Source organism: Phaseolus vulgaris, chromosome 3 (assembly GCF_000499845.2).
Source record: "Phaseolus vulgaris cultivar G19833 chromosome 3, P. vulgaris v2.0, whole genome shotgun sequence".
In the NCBI taxonomy this organism is placed as follows: Eukaryota; Viridiplantae; Streptophyta; class Magnoliopsida; order Fabales; family Fabaceae; genus Phaseolus; species Phaseolus vulgaris.
In genome coordinates, this window is record NC_023757.2 from 44,599,653 (window position 1) to 44,616,854 (window position 17,202).

Below are 17,202 nucleotides of genomic sequence, written 5' to 3' on the forward strand. Positions count from 1 at the left end.
TAAGATGTGATTTATTTTTAATTTTATAGTATATGTTTAATATTTAAAGAAATTATTTGAAATTCTGTTTTTTTTTTGTTATGTTTATATTAATATATTTCTATATATAGTTATTATGTTTATGAGTTATAATTTATTTTAATAATTTTTTATGAAATTTTTTTTTATTGTTAATTACGTTATATTTTTGTTGTTGTGGTATTTTTTATTTTTCATTTCTAGAGGGTTTTTAATATTGAAAAATAATATCTTTTTATTTATATAAGATTTGATTTATTTTTCAATTTTATTACTTGAAGATCTGTTTTTATTTAATTTGTTGAATACATTTTTTTTTTTCTAATTATAGTTTTTATATTATACATATTTACATTTAACATATATATTTTTTTAATTATAATTTTTAAATCTACGAAATGTATGAAAATTTTTCATTTTAAAACAAAAACAACTCATTTTATTATTAATTTTTTTAATAGGCAAGAGTTAATCTCTAAAGTAACATTTCACACTTTTTAAAAAAATTAAAATTTCCTCATAACCATCACATCACTCACAAATTCCCAAAAACTTTCCTCACACATCCACCCTAACATACCCCAATCCAAACCCTTTCACTTTCTTCACACTTTCCTCACATATCCACTCCCTCAAATCCTCACACATTCCCTCCCTAATCCAATCAGAGCCTACATGAATAAAAAGAAGTGTAAGAAATTTTCGATGTGCAAAATGTCAGATCTTGGGCACACTTAGAGGGACGTTTCTTGCGCCTTACTTTGTAGGAGTATCCGGTTTTATTTACTATTAAAACGGAATAAAAGTTCCGGAAATTTAAGTGTACACCAAAGATACACACAGTATAATAATATCTCTCTAAAAATCATACTATGAAATGCAACTGCAAAACTGAAAAAAAAAGTGCATTTAGGAACCGCGTGTTCAAGACTTCAAAGGTCAGAGGGAAAGAAAAACAACGGAATATTCCCTTCATCTGTTCGCTTCACGATTATTCCTTCAGGCAAAATACTGTCGTGCGACATAAAAAAGTGAAATCATACATTTGGTGGTGGCCAAATTTTCCCAAATAAATCTTCAACCCGCTTTGCTTGATCAGCATTACCATCCAGTCCAGCAGCCAAAAGCTGCACAGCTGCAGGCCCCATGGCATTTGCCAAGCTATGTTGGTCCCATTTAACAAGCTGAATATAAAGCATGCAAACTTATTAGTATAGCAATCAGATTAATTAGCAAATACAACAAACTTCAGTACAAAAACGCGATTTTATTAAAATATCCGGCTGATGATTGAGGTGAGAAAGGACACTGGAATGGGCGTTATTTTAGCATTAACCCAGTCACCATAGATGGCAGTCAACGTTCACATTTCCTATTACATTGTCAATGGCACTGATAGAAATCAAACTTTCACAGCAATAAACTGACAAAAGTTAGGGTCGGCTGATTCCGATTTTCCTGAGCCTCTTGAAGGGAGAATTAACACCTGGTTGAAATAACATTAGAGAACAAACAACATGCAGTTTGATGTTGCCCTTCATCTAATTGGTTTTTTATTTTCCATTTGATTGAAAAACAAGCAATGGGCATGCCATCATGTTTTTGCAATTATAAGGTGGGCGGACATACATTGCTACCAACTTAATTCTGCAGTTTCAACTAAGAATTGCTACTTTGTAAAGGTGAAAAGCAAATGACATTAGAAGCTGAAACCATACCTCTTCATCACTAAATTTGTACTGTGCAGCAGACTGAGGGGATAACCTCCTAACAAAAGAGTACTTCTCATCAGGAGAAGCAACAGATTCTTTGAGAGTCTGCAATATCTTTAAAGGAGCGATGATATAGTCAACCCTAGACAAGGAGGAAAAAGCAAATAAATTGATAGTATATCATACAAATAAAAAACTCCAATCAGGTATTAAATTGGATCTGACTTAAAGGAAGTCTTTGAATACCCCAGAAGACTAAATAGATCCTGCTTGTTGCGAACTGCTGCTGCCATCAACTTTGACTTATGCCCATATTTGTGAATATAATTGTAAGCTTTCGTCACCTGAAATAATAATAATGATTTCAAGCATAGGCTTTGTTGGTGATCATCATAACTACTTTTAGCAAAAATCTGATTCTTGCAGCAAGAGCCAAGCTATTTTCCACAAGTCATACCTACCAAATTACTGACTTCAACTGTGAAAAAAGAAATTACCTCTATTTCTACATTTTCACCATGAGCTTTATAAGTTAATTTTGATTTGACAAAAAGCTCTATAAGTTAGTATTCACAACACAAAAACAAACATAAATTTAATTCTAAGAATAGAGCAATAGGCAACGAACAAAAGAGTAAAATATTGAAGAACATACCAATGCCAACCCTGGATCCTCTCCTCTTAGCAGGGCAGATTCTATTTCTTTGTCACCAGAATGATTACGTGCCCAATCCTGAAAAATTACGAAGTTTAAATAGGATACCCTAAAACCTTAACCTGTTGTTAAACACTCTTATGAAGTTATGACACAAATAAAAGATAGAAATTACCCTTGTACGACCAACAAAAATTTGAATAACAGACGCACCAGCTTGAGCTGCAGCAGCGGCTTGAGCAAAACTGAAGAAATAGAACCAATCCATCAAAGGATTAAAAATAAATTAAATAAAAATAACTCAATTCAAACGGAATAACACAGCCACTAGATCAAAGGTTACAAACTTAGATCTTTGAATTTTCATTAGGGAAAAAATTTCACATAAGTTCCATACATGTAATTTTCATAAAAGCAAATAATTCCTTTTTCTTTTGATGTAACAAAACGCAGAACATTTCACAAAAATTCTAATAAGAGAGCATGATGCCATGCTTCATAGCATTAGCTATCTGATATTCAAATTGGCGGTCCAGAGTAAAAAAAGAGCAACGTTTGTACTTCCGACAAACAATGAGTTAAATTGAGCATGTTGTTTAGGATAGTTTTCCCCCACCCACATAAAATATTAAAAGATAATGGTCAAGAAAAAAACCATAAACAGACTTGCTAATATTTTAAGCAATTCAAAATTGACATCAAGAAATTGTAGTAATGAAGCTTCAGTATTTTTTTTCCAACACATAAAATATCTGTTTTCATGGAAAGATGGCTTTTATTTTTCAGTTGAATAAAATTCTTTATGGATATAGCTACCAAAAGGTAATGTGTGCTAAATATTTTTTTCTTATAATGGAACAAAACAAAATATACCATTGTAAGATTCCTGAGGTTTAGACATAACATTGCAATGTATTAAGAGAATTCAAAACAGAAAAACTGGTGTACTGCACATAATTAAAGATCCAAGCCTTTTAAGCAATATACTAATATGGCATCGTTTTTGTATTAACCTCGAGAGTTTTTTGCAAAATATTCAACTAAACTACCTGTAGACAAAGGTCAAATGTGTTTGTATGCCTTCAGATTCCAGCAACCTTGCAGCTTCTATTCCCTAAATAAAAAGTAACCAAGCCACCAGTACATGAATAAAGCATCAGTATATCTGGATTCAGCTGGCACTGCAATTCTATTTTTCAGATTACTCACTTGCCAAGTTGAAGGAATTTTAAACAACAGACGTTGCGGAGGTACATTGCTAATATTGTACAACTTTAACAAGTCATGCACCTGTAAAATTTGATAACAGTAGCATTAGATTTCACCAACTCACAAAATATGTGTATTTTGTCATTGTAACTGTACAGAGCGACAAGGACTCACAAAACGTGAACCTTGTTTTTAAACAGCCTAGCAGCCACTCTCAGCTTAGAATTTATAGAGAGAAAAGGAAAAGAGAGTCAGAGAGAAACACCTATCTCCTTAGATTGGTCATTGCATATATCAGAATGATGTGGCAATCAACTAAAACAATTGTTTTCCTACATCTGGAGCCAACATCGAAACTGTTTATAGCTCTTACTCATGACTAGTATAGACAACTTAATAAGAACTATGTAATCCTGAGAAATTACAAGACCTATGATTGGTACCTGAGAAAGAAGCACTGAAACTACAAGTGTATTATTCAACAAAGTAATAAAATTTTAACATAATAAGTAGTTATGAAACATGTAAAATACCTTCCTGATAATGGCGTGTGTATCATAAGCAAGCCGCGCATCCACTTCTGTTGAAACACGGCCAGGGACAAGCTTTGCCAAGTCGCTACCCACATTCGCAAAAGCCTACAGTTTCAGGATAAAATCCGCAAAACAACCACAGATAGATTAGACTCAAATGAGCATCACCAGTTATCATTAAATCAAATTAAAATGAAAAACAGAAACAAATACCTTGCTGACAAAACAAGACAATCGCGCATTAGGATTTTGAATTCCATAACACTCAGAATCAGCCAAAGCCATCTCCACAGCATTCTATAATAATAATAATAAAAATGCGTAACTCGTTAAGTCAGACTCAGATCAAAGTGCACTGGTTAGGATTTCCTAAGATTGAAATGCACGTGTTACCCTAAAAATGGTGTCTGGAAGGCCACATATCCCCAAGAGAAGTGATGAACTGACAGTAGCAGCAGTTGGAGGAAATCTGCAGCAGCGTATACGCTCATTAATTAACCATCACATCAAAACTCATTGAAATTCCATAGGAAAAAAGCAGAGAGAATAAATCGACGTTACTTTTCGAAATCATCGAAAACGACGGTGTCGGGGACGATCTCGCTGAAGGCGGACACAGCATCGAGTTCAGTGGTGGAAGCTGCAACATAAATTGCGACATTGGAGAGAAAAGGAAAGCGCGAAATGAAGGAATGAAGATAGCATAACTACTAATGTATATAATATGGTGAAATTATGAATTACCGATATTGATAGAGGAAGCAGAAGCGCGAGTTCGAGGGAGGGACCTGTGGTAATTGAAATGGAGGGTTTTTGGGGAAAGCGTGGAACGAGGCGAGAAGGAGAAAGTGGATCTTGTTGTTGTTGAGTGAATGGATGTTGCAGGAGAGAGCGTTGTAGAGGACGGAGTTTGCAAAGTGAGTGACATTTTGAGATTAGAGGTTAAGACTCTAAGCTCCGTTACCACTTCTGAATTAATAACTCACAGTAATAGACCAGATCCAAATCCAAAACCACATTCACCTCTCTAATTTTGGACACAGTGATGTCAGATTTCTATTTTTTCTCTCTCTGTTACATAACTTTCTAACAGTTTTTAAGCAACTCCCCATTTGCATTATTCATTTCTATTTAGTTTAATTTGTAGTAATGAAATTGTAAGTTGACTTTAATTAAACTTATGTTTTAATCTTGTTTTGTATTATATTATTTTTCTCTTTCTTTCTTAATTGCAAAATATAATTGCTCAGATAAATTATCCCGCACAATTTTCCTTTGTTTTTCAAACAGTCACGTTATCAAATGTTTAACAGAATAAGACAGTGCAACGTAATTATTGTTATATTCCTCATATTATTTTTTTTCATTTGTTATTTATGTTCGTATTTCGTCATGTATACCAAATAGATATCGATAATTTTAACTATATTTTTTTTCTTAGTTTTTATATTCAAATCTGATATAGTATACATATTATATGTCAAGTCCAGACATTCAAATAATTTCACCTTTAATTACTAATGAGCCACTTTAACTTTAAAGACAGTCTTCTAAATTAGTTATTTGTAAGCAGGTTACTTCTAGATATAGATGAGTGTCAAATGTTCATACTTCTAGATATAGAGAAACTATGTATAGAAAACATTTATTACATTTAATCTCAATGAAATGAATGATTAACTAGTATAGGGTCTTTGGTGAAAAGAACAAATATTAAAAAAACTATAAGCAAGAAGATGGAAACTCTCTTGAATCCTTGACGTCCAAGATATGCTTTTCAATGTTTCTTTCTATCACCCATCAGTAAATGTACAGCATAATCATAAATTTGTCTTTTTGTTAGTTCATAAATTGAACTTTTGCTCAATAATAAAATGTCTCACTAAGAAAAATAACATGGCATTTAATATTATTGTGAAACCTCAAGTTCAAGCACATATTGGCTGAATCTTATTTATTCTTGTACCTTGTTGAGTGAATCTTCTTAGGAAGAAAATATTATGATAAGAAATAATTATTCTAATTATGATTACCCACACTTTTTTTAAAAAATTCACTCATTATCCGAGAAGACACCTTCGTCCAGAAAATATTTTAATGTTTAACATTTACATGTTACTTTAATATTTATATTAATATATTTTTATACTAAAATATATTAATTGATATTTGTTTATTCTTAGGTTTCAAACACTAAATAAATTCTTAAGTTATCCAACTTCTATTGTTATTAGTAAGAGACATGATCCTACATTAAGACATATACAAACTTTATACCTAAATCTACAACAAACATATACTAAAATATCATAAACTAGTTTGTTTTAAAAAATATTAATTAATTGTACAATTTTGAAATATAAGGTTTTGTTTGCTTTCATGAATGTACGGTTTGTAAGGAAAGAAGTGTGAGGATATCAATGGTTTGGATACAGGGTTTTGCACGGAAGAGGAGGAAAGAATATATCTGTGAACAGTAAATATCATCTCCTCTCAAGATGAAAAGATGTAGAGGGAAAGTCACATCAGCATGTGTTATTTCCGATTTTATCCTCATTAATATTAAAAAACAGAATTTTTTATTTATATAAGATGTGATTTTTTTTTCTAATTTTATAGTATATATTTAATATTTTAAAAAATTATTTGAAGTTATCTTTTTATTTAATTTTTTGCTGTGTTTATAATATTTTTTTTATAATTATTATGTTTATGAGTTTGTGATTTATTTGATGATAGTTTTTTATGAAATTATTTTCTATTGTTAATTACCTTATATTTTTTTATTTTTTATTACTATATGGTTTTTAATAATAAAAAATATTATCTTTTATTTATATAAGATCTAATTTATTTTCTAATTTTATAATGCATGTTTAATATTTTAAGAAATTATTTTAAGTTTTATTTTTATTTAATTTGTTGAATACATTTTTTTTCTAATTATAATTTTTAAATTATATCTATTTATATTTAATATATATTTATTTTTAAATTTTAATTTTTAAATTTACAAAATATTGAAAGTTGTTTATTTTTAAACAAAAATAACTCATTTCATTATTAAAAAAATTTAATAGGCAAGGATAAAGTTGTTTCTTCTCACATCCTCACACATTCACTCCCTCAAATCCTCACACATCCATTCCCCAATCCAAACACACATTAAGGCCATGTTTGGTTCTGGGGGTGGCACTGTTGTCGACGAAAAAAGTCTCAGTACCACCCCGTTTGCTTCCAGCGTTCAATGCGGGTGAGGGAGGAACTGCGGAGAAAGTGGAGTGGGTTTAGGCTCTTCTCCAAGATGAAGAGAAAGTAGGGATCATTAGAGCGAGTGCCACATCACAGCTAGGAAGTTACCCTTGTGCCCTTGCTTTTCTCCTCTCCATTCCAGGACAAACCATTGCCCCCTGCATGCATGCCACATCAAAGCGTGAGATTCCTGACTTGGCTCAGGAATCGTTTGACCATTGAAGGCTCTGAAAGCTATGAATGCAATGGGTGAGGAGTAGGTGTGCATTAAGTTGGTTGTTCAGTATATAAAACCATGCATGGTTGTTTCACTGGTCAAAGAAACCGAAGCTTGTCCTCATATGTATTGAGTTCTACTAGGGTTGGAGAGATTAGTAAGGCATCAGAGTGTGTGGTAGGGGTTCACTAACGTTGTGCTTGGTTCATCTTAGGTGAGCATATGCCTTTGCTTCAATGGTGCTAAATCGATTATGGCTGAAAAAGCACTAGCCACATAGTTGATTATGGAGTTGATAATCGATTATGCAAAGCCAAAATAATCGATTATGTGTTAAAAATTCAAGACATGATCGATTATCTTAAGCGTTCATAAATGGTGATAATCGATTATGGCTTTTGATAATCGAATAAGCCTGTTTTTTGCCTTGTTCAATAATCGGTTATGTTTGATTTTTTTGGATAATCGATTATCCTTTGTTTGTAACTGATGGGATAATCGATTATGTTCTAATTTTTTGTGAGTTTTGTGAAATTTTTTGGGTTGCTTAATTTTCAGGCACTCTCCTGGTGTGTTCTTCGTCCCTATTGTTCTGTTCTTCAGGTTTTTAAATTTTTTATGTTAACTTTTTTGTTTTTAATTTTTGCTTTATATTTTTTTTTGGATGATTATTGTTTTGTAATATAATTTGTTTAGGGTTTAGTTTAGTTAATTATGTTAATGAGTTAGAAAATTAATGTTGTTTCTAATTCCTTTATTTGATTTATTTTTTAATTTTTGTATATAGTTATTTATTTTTTAACATTTAAGAAAAATATTTATTTGTATAAAATTAATGATTTACATAATAGAAATAGAAATTTGTAAAGTTTAGGTTTTTTTTTTATATTTAACATAAATTAATGTTATAATTAAAACAATTAAAAAAATGTTGTAGTAATTAAAGAAAACTGAAAAAGTTTAGATAAATATTGTTTATATTTTTAATAATAAATGTACATAGTTATTTAAAAAAAAATTAATTGTTTATAAGAGAATAAATTTATTTATTTAAAATAAATATTTGTATTATGTAGGGTTATTTTTTATTTTACATAAATTATTGATGTTAGAATTAAATGTTATAAAAAATGTTATAGTAATTTAAAGAGGCAGAAAAAGTTTAGAGAAGAAACTTGAATTTGTAATAATAAATGTAGATAGTTATTAATTTTTAAAAATTAAATTGTTTATAAGAAATAGTTTTTTATTTGTAAATAATATTTTTACAGAATGGAAACAAAATTTGATAATGTTTAGTTAATATTTTTTTAGATTTCACATAAATTATTAATGTTATCATGAAAAACATTAAAAAGGAATGTTTTAGTAATTTTTGTTATAAGGTTTAATTGTTTATAAGAAAAAAATTTATTTATTTAAAATGAATATTTTTACAAGTGGAAATAGAAATTTGTAATTTGTAGGGTTTTTTTTTATCTTACATAAATTGTTAATGTTATAATTAAAAACTTTATAAAAAATATTTTATTAATTAAAAAAACCAGTAAAACTTTTGAGAAGAAATATGATATTTTAATAATAAATGTAGAAAGTAATTATTTATTTAAAATTGAATTGTTTATAAAAAATATTTAAAAAAAAATATTTTTGAGAGAATGGAATTCAAAATTTATAATATTTAGGGTTTTCATTTTTGTAGATTTAACATAATTTATTAATGTTATAATTAAAAATATTATAAAAATGTTGTAGTAATTAAGAAAAGCAGTAAAAGTTTAGAGTAGAAATATGATTTTGACTTTTATTTTTTTAAATTTGAATTTTTTTTAAAAAAATGAATTTTTTATTTATAAATAAAATTTTGACAGAATGAAAAATAATAATTTCTAATGTTTAGGGTTTTTTAATTTTATTTGACATAAATTGTTAATGTTATAATTAAAAACATTATACAAAATGATATAGTAATTAAAATAAATAGTAAAAATTTAGACATAAATGAAATAAAATTTTTAAATTTTTAGGTTTTTTTTTTATACATTTGACATAAATATATGAAATTTGAATATTTGTATAGTTATATTTGTTATGATAGTTTATTAATTTTACGTTATTGTTTATTTTGTTTGTTTATATTTACATGTTGTTTGATTTATATAATTTTTTTTATATTACAGAAATTAAATGATATAGTAATTTATAATAAATTTTTCATTAAAATTAATTAAAAATACGGTTTAGGATCACTGTATTGATGTACTTTTACACTGAAAAAGTAACCGTGTTCGGTATAAATTCGAAAAGATATTATGATGAGAGTACACTTTGAGGAAACAGTTGCAATTTATGACGATCTTGTTGCATATACATATACATATCACACCAATGATCATATTAAATATGACCATCACCATTATTACAACTAAGTGTTGTTTGAGAGAGTTCTTCTCACTTGAATTTTTGTTTCCTATAAACTAAAAAAGAACTCTCTTCCTTTAATGGTCTCACATTACTTGAGTGTGACATCCAAATAGTAGAATTAAACCTCTTCCTCGCTCAAATATCTTTTCTACACTTAAGCACTAATTGCTTGAGTGTCCTTACAATGCTTGATTGATACACTTGTTTCATTAGTACATCAAGTTTCATGAGCATAAGGTACACAACTTTACTATCTCTTAAGCATTAAAAAATAGTTGCATGGTCTCACATGTTTTAGGAACCTATGAGGTCACAACTCACTTGAATGACTAAGTTATCACTTAAGTAACCAAGTTGTTATTTAGAGGAGAAGGAGTTGTTCAACCTCAATTTCTTTGTCCTTCAAACTACTAGCTCTTGTTTAAAATATATATCATATCACTTGAGTGTACATCTTGTAGCTCAATATCTAAAAACTTATCTTCTACTATTTCACCCCAAACCATTATTTAACCACCCATGTTAGGAGGAAGAGGGTAACCACGTTCAGCATTGGAAGGAGCATATCCACCTGCATTTGGTGGGGCGCATCCACCTTGGTTGCCGGGAGGGACATATCCACCTGCATTGCTTGGCGGAGCATCACTGGAAACAGGACCAGGATTTGGAATAGGAGGCCTACCCTGCATGTCTCTGTTCACAACATTCTTCCTTCACTCAAAGGGCTCACCTGATCGGGAAAAGAAAAAAGTTCACAGAGTGCATGGTTATGGCATTTGTGGCTCCGAGGCAGGAATTTAAATCATAAACCACTATGAAACATCCTAACAGTCATAACATGCCACGCTACGCTTATGTTATAAAAAAACGTTCATGGAACTAAAGGCACAACAACCATAATTCAAACATCAAATCAAATGCACACAAAGAGGCAGACAACAGAACAACAGAGTTTACCTCCATAATCCTTTTCCTTAACCTTCAAATACGAATCAGGAAGCACGTACCGAACTCCAGGCAATTCTGCAATACCAAATACAGAACCCTGTATAAGAAATCCCCACCAGCATAAAATACAAACAAAACCCTGAAGGTTCAAAACCACATATACCTTCAATCTTGAAAGGAAAATATTTTGTTATTACAAGCGGCCCAAACGCAAAATAATCACTGGTGGAAACCGAATATATCTTCATCCTAGCTTCCTCTTCACTATAAAAATCAAAACTAAACACTCGAAATAGTCAGCCCAAAAACAAGAAACCACGTACGAAATGCATATCTTCAACCTCATCACCTTATTAATATTAAGAAAATATTCATATTATCATAAAAATACTCATTCTGTTAATTATAAAAAAATAAAAACTTAAATCAAGCTATTTATCATACTCACCAAGCAAAGAGGTACCTTTTTTTTCTTCATATTATATTAGGACAATCCTGCCGATCAAAAAAAAAAAAAAAAAAAGACAATCCAATGTAATAAAAATTTGCACCGAGTAGTAAAACACATAAAATACAGATAAAACAGAAATAAGGAACAAGAGGGATTATTGGTGCTGTTGTTGTTACCTTCCGAGAACCTTGGACAAGGTTTTGATGTAAAAATTGATGATTTCGTCGCGAGTTGAGTAATCTTCAGGCTTCTTGATGACGACGAGCCAGTGTTTGAATTCGAATACATCGAACTCCATGGTTTCTTTGGGGGGACGGTTGGACAAGTTAGGGTTGGGGTCGTTGAGGGAAGAGGTGGTGGCGCGTGTGCATAGGGCGCGGAGGGAGGGGGTGGTGGGAAGGAGGAGGCGGCAGAGAGAGGGATTGGCGGCGACGGAGATGCGGCGGAGGAAGGAGAGGGCGGAGAGAGAGGAGGGAGGAGGGGAGGTGAGGGAGCGGGAGTGGAAGGGCACTAGGGTTAGGGTTTTGGGGAAGACTCGATAGATGATCTGAGTGGCCATGGTTGGAAAGATTGGTAGGTTTAGGGTTTGAGAAGAAGAGAAGAGAAATGAAAAGGGTTTAGGGTTTCTGTGTTTATCTCGGCCCGTGAGACACTCGGCTCCCCATAATTCGTAATTGGCGCGGGTTAAGTGTGGAGTGAGAGGGTTGATCTAAGGGTTGTCAAAATATATTTTTTCTTTTAAGTAATTTAGATTCCACAACATATGAAAAGCAACTATCAAAGAGTAATCAAAGTTACCAACAACCACTTATCTTGCGTACAAGCCAACGACAAATAATCAACACAAATATATAATAATGCATCGGTACAAAAAACTTGGCATTCAAAAATCCTACGGGCGCCCGAACACTACTGCCTTTGCAAGTTCTAGGGCTAACTTGCGTCCTAACAGCTTCTCCACAATAGCTAATGCAAACTCAATGGAGGTTCCTGGGCCTCTACTGGTAATGAGATTCCCATCAACTACCACCCTATTTTCTACTTCACTCTGATCAGATAACTTGTTGCACATTGCAGGAAAGGCAGTGGCCTTTTTACCCTGTATTGAAGAAAATAAAGAACCATGTCTCAAATTAACACCATGGTGCAATCGGAAAAGCATAGATTGGAAATAAAGTTTAAAGAAATATTTAGGCCAAGCAAGCATTTTATAACACCACAAAATAATTAGAATGAAGACTCCGTAGGGGAATTAGCAACACAGAGTGTCTCAATGCACTTGAACATTATGTGCAGCTTGTCATGCATGCCTTTCTAAACCTTGCTGATTGTTGCAGGCCAAGTGGCCAAGTTAATTACGGAAAACCAAACCAAATGCAACTAAGAGAATTGCACGTATATTATTGTCATTTTACTGAATCATGCTTATGATCACAGACTGACCCAGAAAACAAATACCTTAAGCAAACCATGGGGCTCCAAGACAGGCCGGGGATGCACAAATTGCTCCATAATATTTGTTTGATTCTCTTTGTTTTTTCAGCAAATTCACCAAGGTTTCTGAGTTGGGAAATGTTTGTGCACCACCAAGTCCACCCTGTAGAAAATTGAATATATCGCAAACTAAATGTTATGTACTAATTCAATACTTCGACAAAAATAAGAAGCCACCTTACAGGTAACACAATAAGGTCATATGAAAGTTTGGCTGCTTCGTCAAGTTTATCCTCAACAGAAGCAACCACAACATTTGCCTTTGCTCTTCGCAGCATATCAATGATGATCACAGCTTCCATTTCCTCTGAACCATTAGCAATTGGTACAAGAATCTGAAAAGAAGACAAAGTGCAAATAACAATGCATGTAAAAGTTACAAATCCAATGACAAAATTTATCTTTGAACAGTGATATACACTCCTTCCAAAGAAATTCTAAATAATGATAGTCCAGCTTCCTTTCAGAGATACTCTTTTTAATGCACAGAAATTCTGCAGCAAAAATGTCAAAACCTCACCCGGGGTGGATTGTCAAATGTCCACTGCACTGGGTTAAACTCCTTGAAAGTATGTTCATCATCATGATTGGAACGCATGACCTGAACGTTCAATTACACACAAACCTGATGAGAGAAAGGAAAATAATTTACTTCATATATAGCAAGGATCTGATATAACAAAGCATTAAAAAATAGCACTTTTATTGTAAAAAATTCAGCAGTAGAAGGCTCAATGCACCCATGTGCAACACTAGACTCATACATTACCAATAAACTTATCTTACATGTGATAAAATTTGTTTTTTCTTTATTTGGTTCCACCCCAGGAAGGAAGAGGGCCCAGAGGGTGAGCTCTCTTACGAAGTCTTTACTGTTAGAGTTCAACAATGTAGCACAAACATCATATGTTGTTTCTCAATATTTAGTTCAATAATAAGAGGTTGAAGGAAGAGTAATGTCTGACCATAAAGTTTACTCTATATCATTTGATATTTTTTTTATTAGAAGTCAATTTGGTGTTTAGAAGAATTTTATTGAGTTTAAGTGAGATTTAATTTGTTTCAGGTTAAAAATAAACATGTTACCACATATGAAAAATATTCACTTTTGGTTTTTCAGTGACAAAGTAATTAACATTTTTTAATAAAAAAAGGGTAGTCTCCATTGATAATTTTTAAAAGTTTTTAAGCCCTTGGAACTTTAACACGTTGCTGTAATAGTTACCTTTTAAAAAATAATATGTAAAATAATTAAGTATAGTGATTGACATTAAGTCTAATTAATGAACTTTTTTATAAATAAAATGGAATTATTCCTAACTTAATAACTTAATACACTACACAACTTTAATTTTTTACTAAGCATAAATGAAAAATTATAATTAAAATAAGTACTGAGATATCAATAGAAGTAGAAGATTAAAATTTTGTAATAGAAAGAGCTAATAGATAATTTAATGAATCATGCATGTATGTTGAGATACCAATCAAATCTAATTAATCACCAATTAAAAAAATACATTTCAATCATACCTTAAGTCATTTAAAAAAAATAACTTTTCACTTTATTTATTTTAATTCAAATAATCTTATTTTTCTTACACTTTTTTTTAAATTAATAATTTTCTACAACTCTTTAGTCCAAACAAATCATTAATCTAAAAATCTTACTTTCACCTTAAATTCACTCCCTCAAACCCATCTTCAAATCTAAATAAAGCCTAAAATTAAATTATTCATAAGTTAATTTATAAAATTTTCTTTATAATTTTTCTAAATTCTGCTTTTTAACTTGTATATAAATTAAACTTAGTTTATGAAATACTTAATTTATTTTTCTTACATTTTCTTCCTCCATGAAAAAAATGTGCCTGGACATGCCGCAAATGTACCTAGAATACGATGTTTTAGAGGCATGGTCCTTATTGTAAAATGAATGTACTTCTTTTCCCCAATCAATTGTTTCTCTAAATGCAATAAATAGATAGTCAATTCCCTAACTGCTTCCGTCGTGTCTTGTTCTCTGTTAATCATCCTACATTTAATTTCCATCACAATTATAAAGCTGATGCAAACAAGTACGGTTAAATATTATATATTTTCAGAATCGAAAAAACATCATATATTTGTAAAATAGTTTCATCATTGATTCTGCAATGCACATTATGTAGAAAAAATATAATAAAAAAGAGTGAAATACGTGACAAATGGAGTGATGAGTGATAAAAATGAAAATAAAAATTGCATAAATTATAATTAAAATTTAATGTATAAATAGTATTACTGTTTTTCATATCATTTTGCTTGCTAAGAAGCAGTTCATCATAATACACGAACGACTACGTACCAATCCAGCTTTAGCAAAATGCTAAATAATCAACCTATAATACAAATCAACCTATAATCAACTTATAATACAAATGAAAGGCACTCCCAAGATAAGTTATAAAAAAAAAAATTCAAATTTTAACTCAAAATAGTAATCTAAAACTCATTTTGGAAGTGCTGAATAGCATGCTGTAGAGCTTACACGTGTGCAAAACACAATTTCTTTAAATACACCGTTCTTTAAATACTTTCATTCATCGTTTTTCTTTCTTTAATTTCTCGACCTCGCGTTTTCTCTTTCTTTTATTTCGTTGTCTTTTGGTTTCTCTCATTCATTTCTTGGATTTCTTCTTCTTTGAATTTGCTTTATACTCTTTCATTTGATTTGGGCTTTCTTTAGTTTGTGCAACAACCGGTAGTGGAATCCATCGTATATTTTTTTTGCCGTGTATGTTTTTTTTTTATTAGCAAAAAGGATTGAATAACCGGAACCACTTAAGGAGTGGTTCAACCCTTATACATACCTAAAAAATGAGACAATTTCTCTGATCTCCCAAACCAACAAATAGAGAGAGACAAACAAATCTACCACTAAAAACCCGTACAGCCCGTTCACTTTCAAGACTAACCCGTACCAATTCAAAACTAACTCGTACAAATTCAAATCTAACCCGTACAAACTCAAAACCAAACCCAATCCAATCTTTTTGCAACCACAACAAAAGGCAAAAAGAACAACAGAAACTTAGAACAACAAACAACCCAAACGAAGGGGTAACTCTTATAAAAGCTCACTTTATTGAAAACATACAAGCCTTAGGATCAATGCACCACTCAGAGTAAGTAAAACTAACAGAAACAGTTTTAGAAGTTACCCAAGACCAAGTCTTTAATTGTGCCAAAGTGAACACTTTCGAAGGATCGATCACCCCTCCTTGGAAAATATGTTTATTCCTGTGCTTCCATAATTCACTAACTATAGCTATCCAAACACAATTCCAAACTACATTAACCTGGACAGGAGCATTTAGCAAAATAAAATGCAAGAAGTGAGTTGTTGGGACAACATCGTCAACCAACGCAATCCCTAACCATGTATAGCACTGATTCCAGACTAACCAAACAATCCTGCAATAAAAAAACATGTGTTTTGTCGACTCCACAGCCATCCTGCAAAAACTACGTAGATTGGTATCCACCAAAATCCCACGCCTCTCCAAGTTAGCTTTTGTGGCAATCGACTTAATCAACACCTCCAAGCGATAATCTGTGCTGAGGGCAAAGCAGTAGTTTTCCAGAGGAAGACAAACACACTTTTTTCCTCAACAGGGCCTCTTAAAAGATCATAGGCAGATTTTACCGAGAAACCACTATCCTTACCAGCCTTCCAAACTCGACTATTTGCAGAATTCAAGATATGGGTCTTTCCATGCACTTCTTGTAACAACTGGACTTCCTGGCATATTTTCCGATCAAACAGACCTCCCCTCCAAATTAACTTCCACTCCCATCTATCATTAACCCACTCCCCACAAGACTGTAAACTACCTTCTTTATTACCACACAAAGAGAACAATCTTGGGAATTTACTTTTCAAATCTTCGTTGCCCACCCAAACATCTTTCCAAAACAAAATATCCTTCCCGTCTCCCACTCTCCACTCGCAACAATTCTCAAAGGATTTACCCCAATCCTCCATCCCCCAAACCCCCTTCAAGTCTCTCCACCAGTTGGAATCCTTATCATTACTCCTTTGTTCTTGCAAATTTCTCCAGCCTTCGTATTTAGATTCAAGAATTTCTTTCCACAGACCATCCTTCTCAGTCTCCAGACGCCAAATCCACTTTCCCAGCAGTGCTGCATTGAAAAACCTTAAATTCAAAATTCCAAGACCACCAGCTTCTCTAGGCTCGCACACCTTTCTCCACGAGACCCACACTACTTTCCTTCCTTCATATCCC

General features: G+C 31.8%; 5 protein-coding genes across 6 annotated transcripts in view; all 5 read right to left on the reverse strand.

Annotated features, from left to right (window-relative positions):
- The window catches only part of LOC137808044 (acid beta-fructofuranosidase), a 33,817-nt gene extending 22,324 nt beyond the window's left edge, over nt 1–11,493 (reverse strand). For both annotated transcript variants that reach the window (XM_068608942.1, XM_068608941.1), the window contains exon 1: nt 11,401–11,493. The gene's annotated coding sequence lies outside the window, so the exon portion shown is untranslated. The remainder of the gene's footprint in view (nt 1–11,400) is intronic.
- LOC137808045 (uncharacterized) lies at nt 779–5,194 on the reverse strand. The gene is made up of 12 exons (XM_068608943.1): nt 4,872–5,194; nt 4,689–4,767; nt 4,521–4,596; nt 4,341–4,424; nt 4,128–4,232; nt 3,595–3,675; nt 3,435–3,499; nt 2,561–2,630; nt 2,386–2,463; nt 1,977–2,074; nt 1,737–1,872; nt 779–1,202 (listed from the first exon to the last, which is right to left on the reverse strand). Exons 1-12 carry the CDS (start codon nt 5,053–5,055, stop codon nt 1,056–1,058), a joined length of 1,203 nt encoding a protein of 400 aa, XP_068465044.1. The 5' UTR covers nt 5,056–5,194; the 3' UTR covers nt 779–1,055.
- Nucleotides 10,530–11,216, reverse strand: LOC137805663 (multiple organellar RNA editing factor 8, chloroplastic/mitochondrial-like). The gene is made up of 3 exons (XM_068605603.1): nt 11,166–11,216; nt 10,944–11,065; nt 10,530–10,731 (listed from the first exon to the last, which is right to left on the reverse strand). Exons 1-3 carry the CDS (start codon nt 11,214–11,216, stop codon nt 10,530–10,532), a joined length of 375 nt encoding a protein of 124 aa, XP_068461704.1.
- On the reverse strand, nt 10,614–12,044 carry LOC137808046 (multiple organellar RNA editing factor 8, chloroplastic/mitochondrial-like). The gene is made up of 5 exons (XM_068608944.1): nt 11,596–12,044; nt 11,417–11,463; nt 11,132–11,247; nt 10,978–11,043; nt 10,614–10,750 (listed from the first exon to the last, which is right to left on the reverse strand). Exons 1-2 carry the CDS (start codon nt 11,976–11,978, stop codon nt 11,448–11,450), a joined length of 399 nt encoding a protein of 132 aa, XP_068465045.1. The 5' UTR covers nt 11,979–12,044; the 3' UTR covers nt 10,614–10,750; nt 10,978–11,043; nt 11,132–11,247; nt 11,417–11,447.
- Nucleotides 12,045–12,269: 225 nt separating this feature from the next.
- Nucleotides 12,270–13,565, reverse strand: LOC137805948 (protein DJ-1 homolog B-like). The gene is given in 5 exon segments (XM_068605823.1): nt 12,270–12,518; nt 12,878–12,905; nt 12,907–13,016; nt 13,096–13,248; nt 13,434–13,565. Coding segments are annotated over 5 exon segments (576 nt in total). The 5' UTR covers nt 13,512–13,565; the 3' UTR covers nt 12,270–12,311.
- Nucleotides 13,566–17,202: the final 3,637 nt, after the last annotated feature.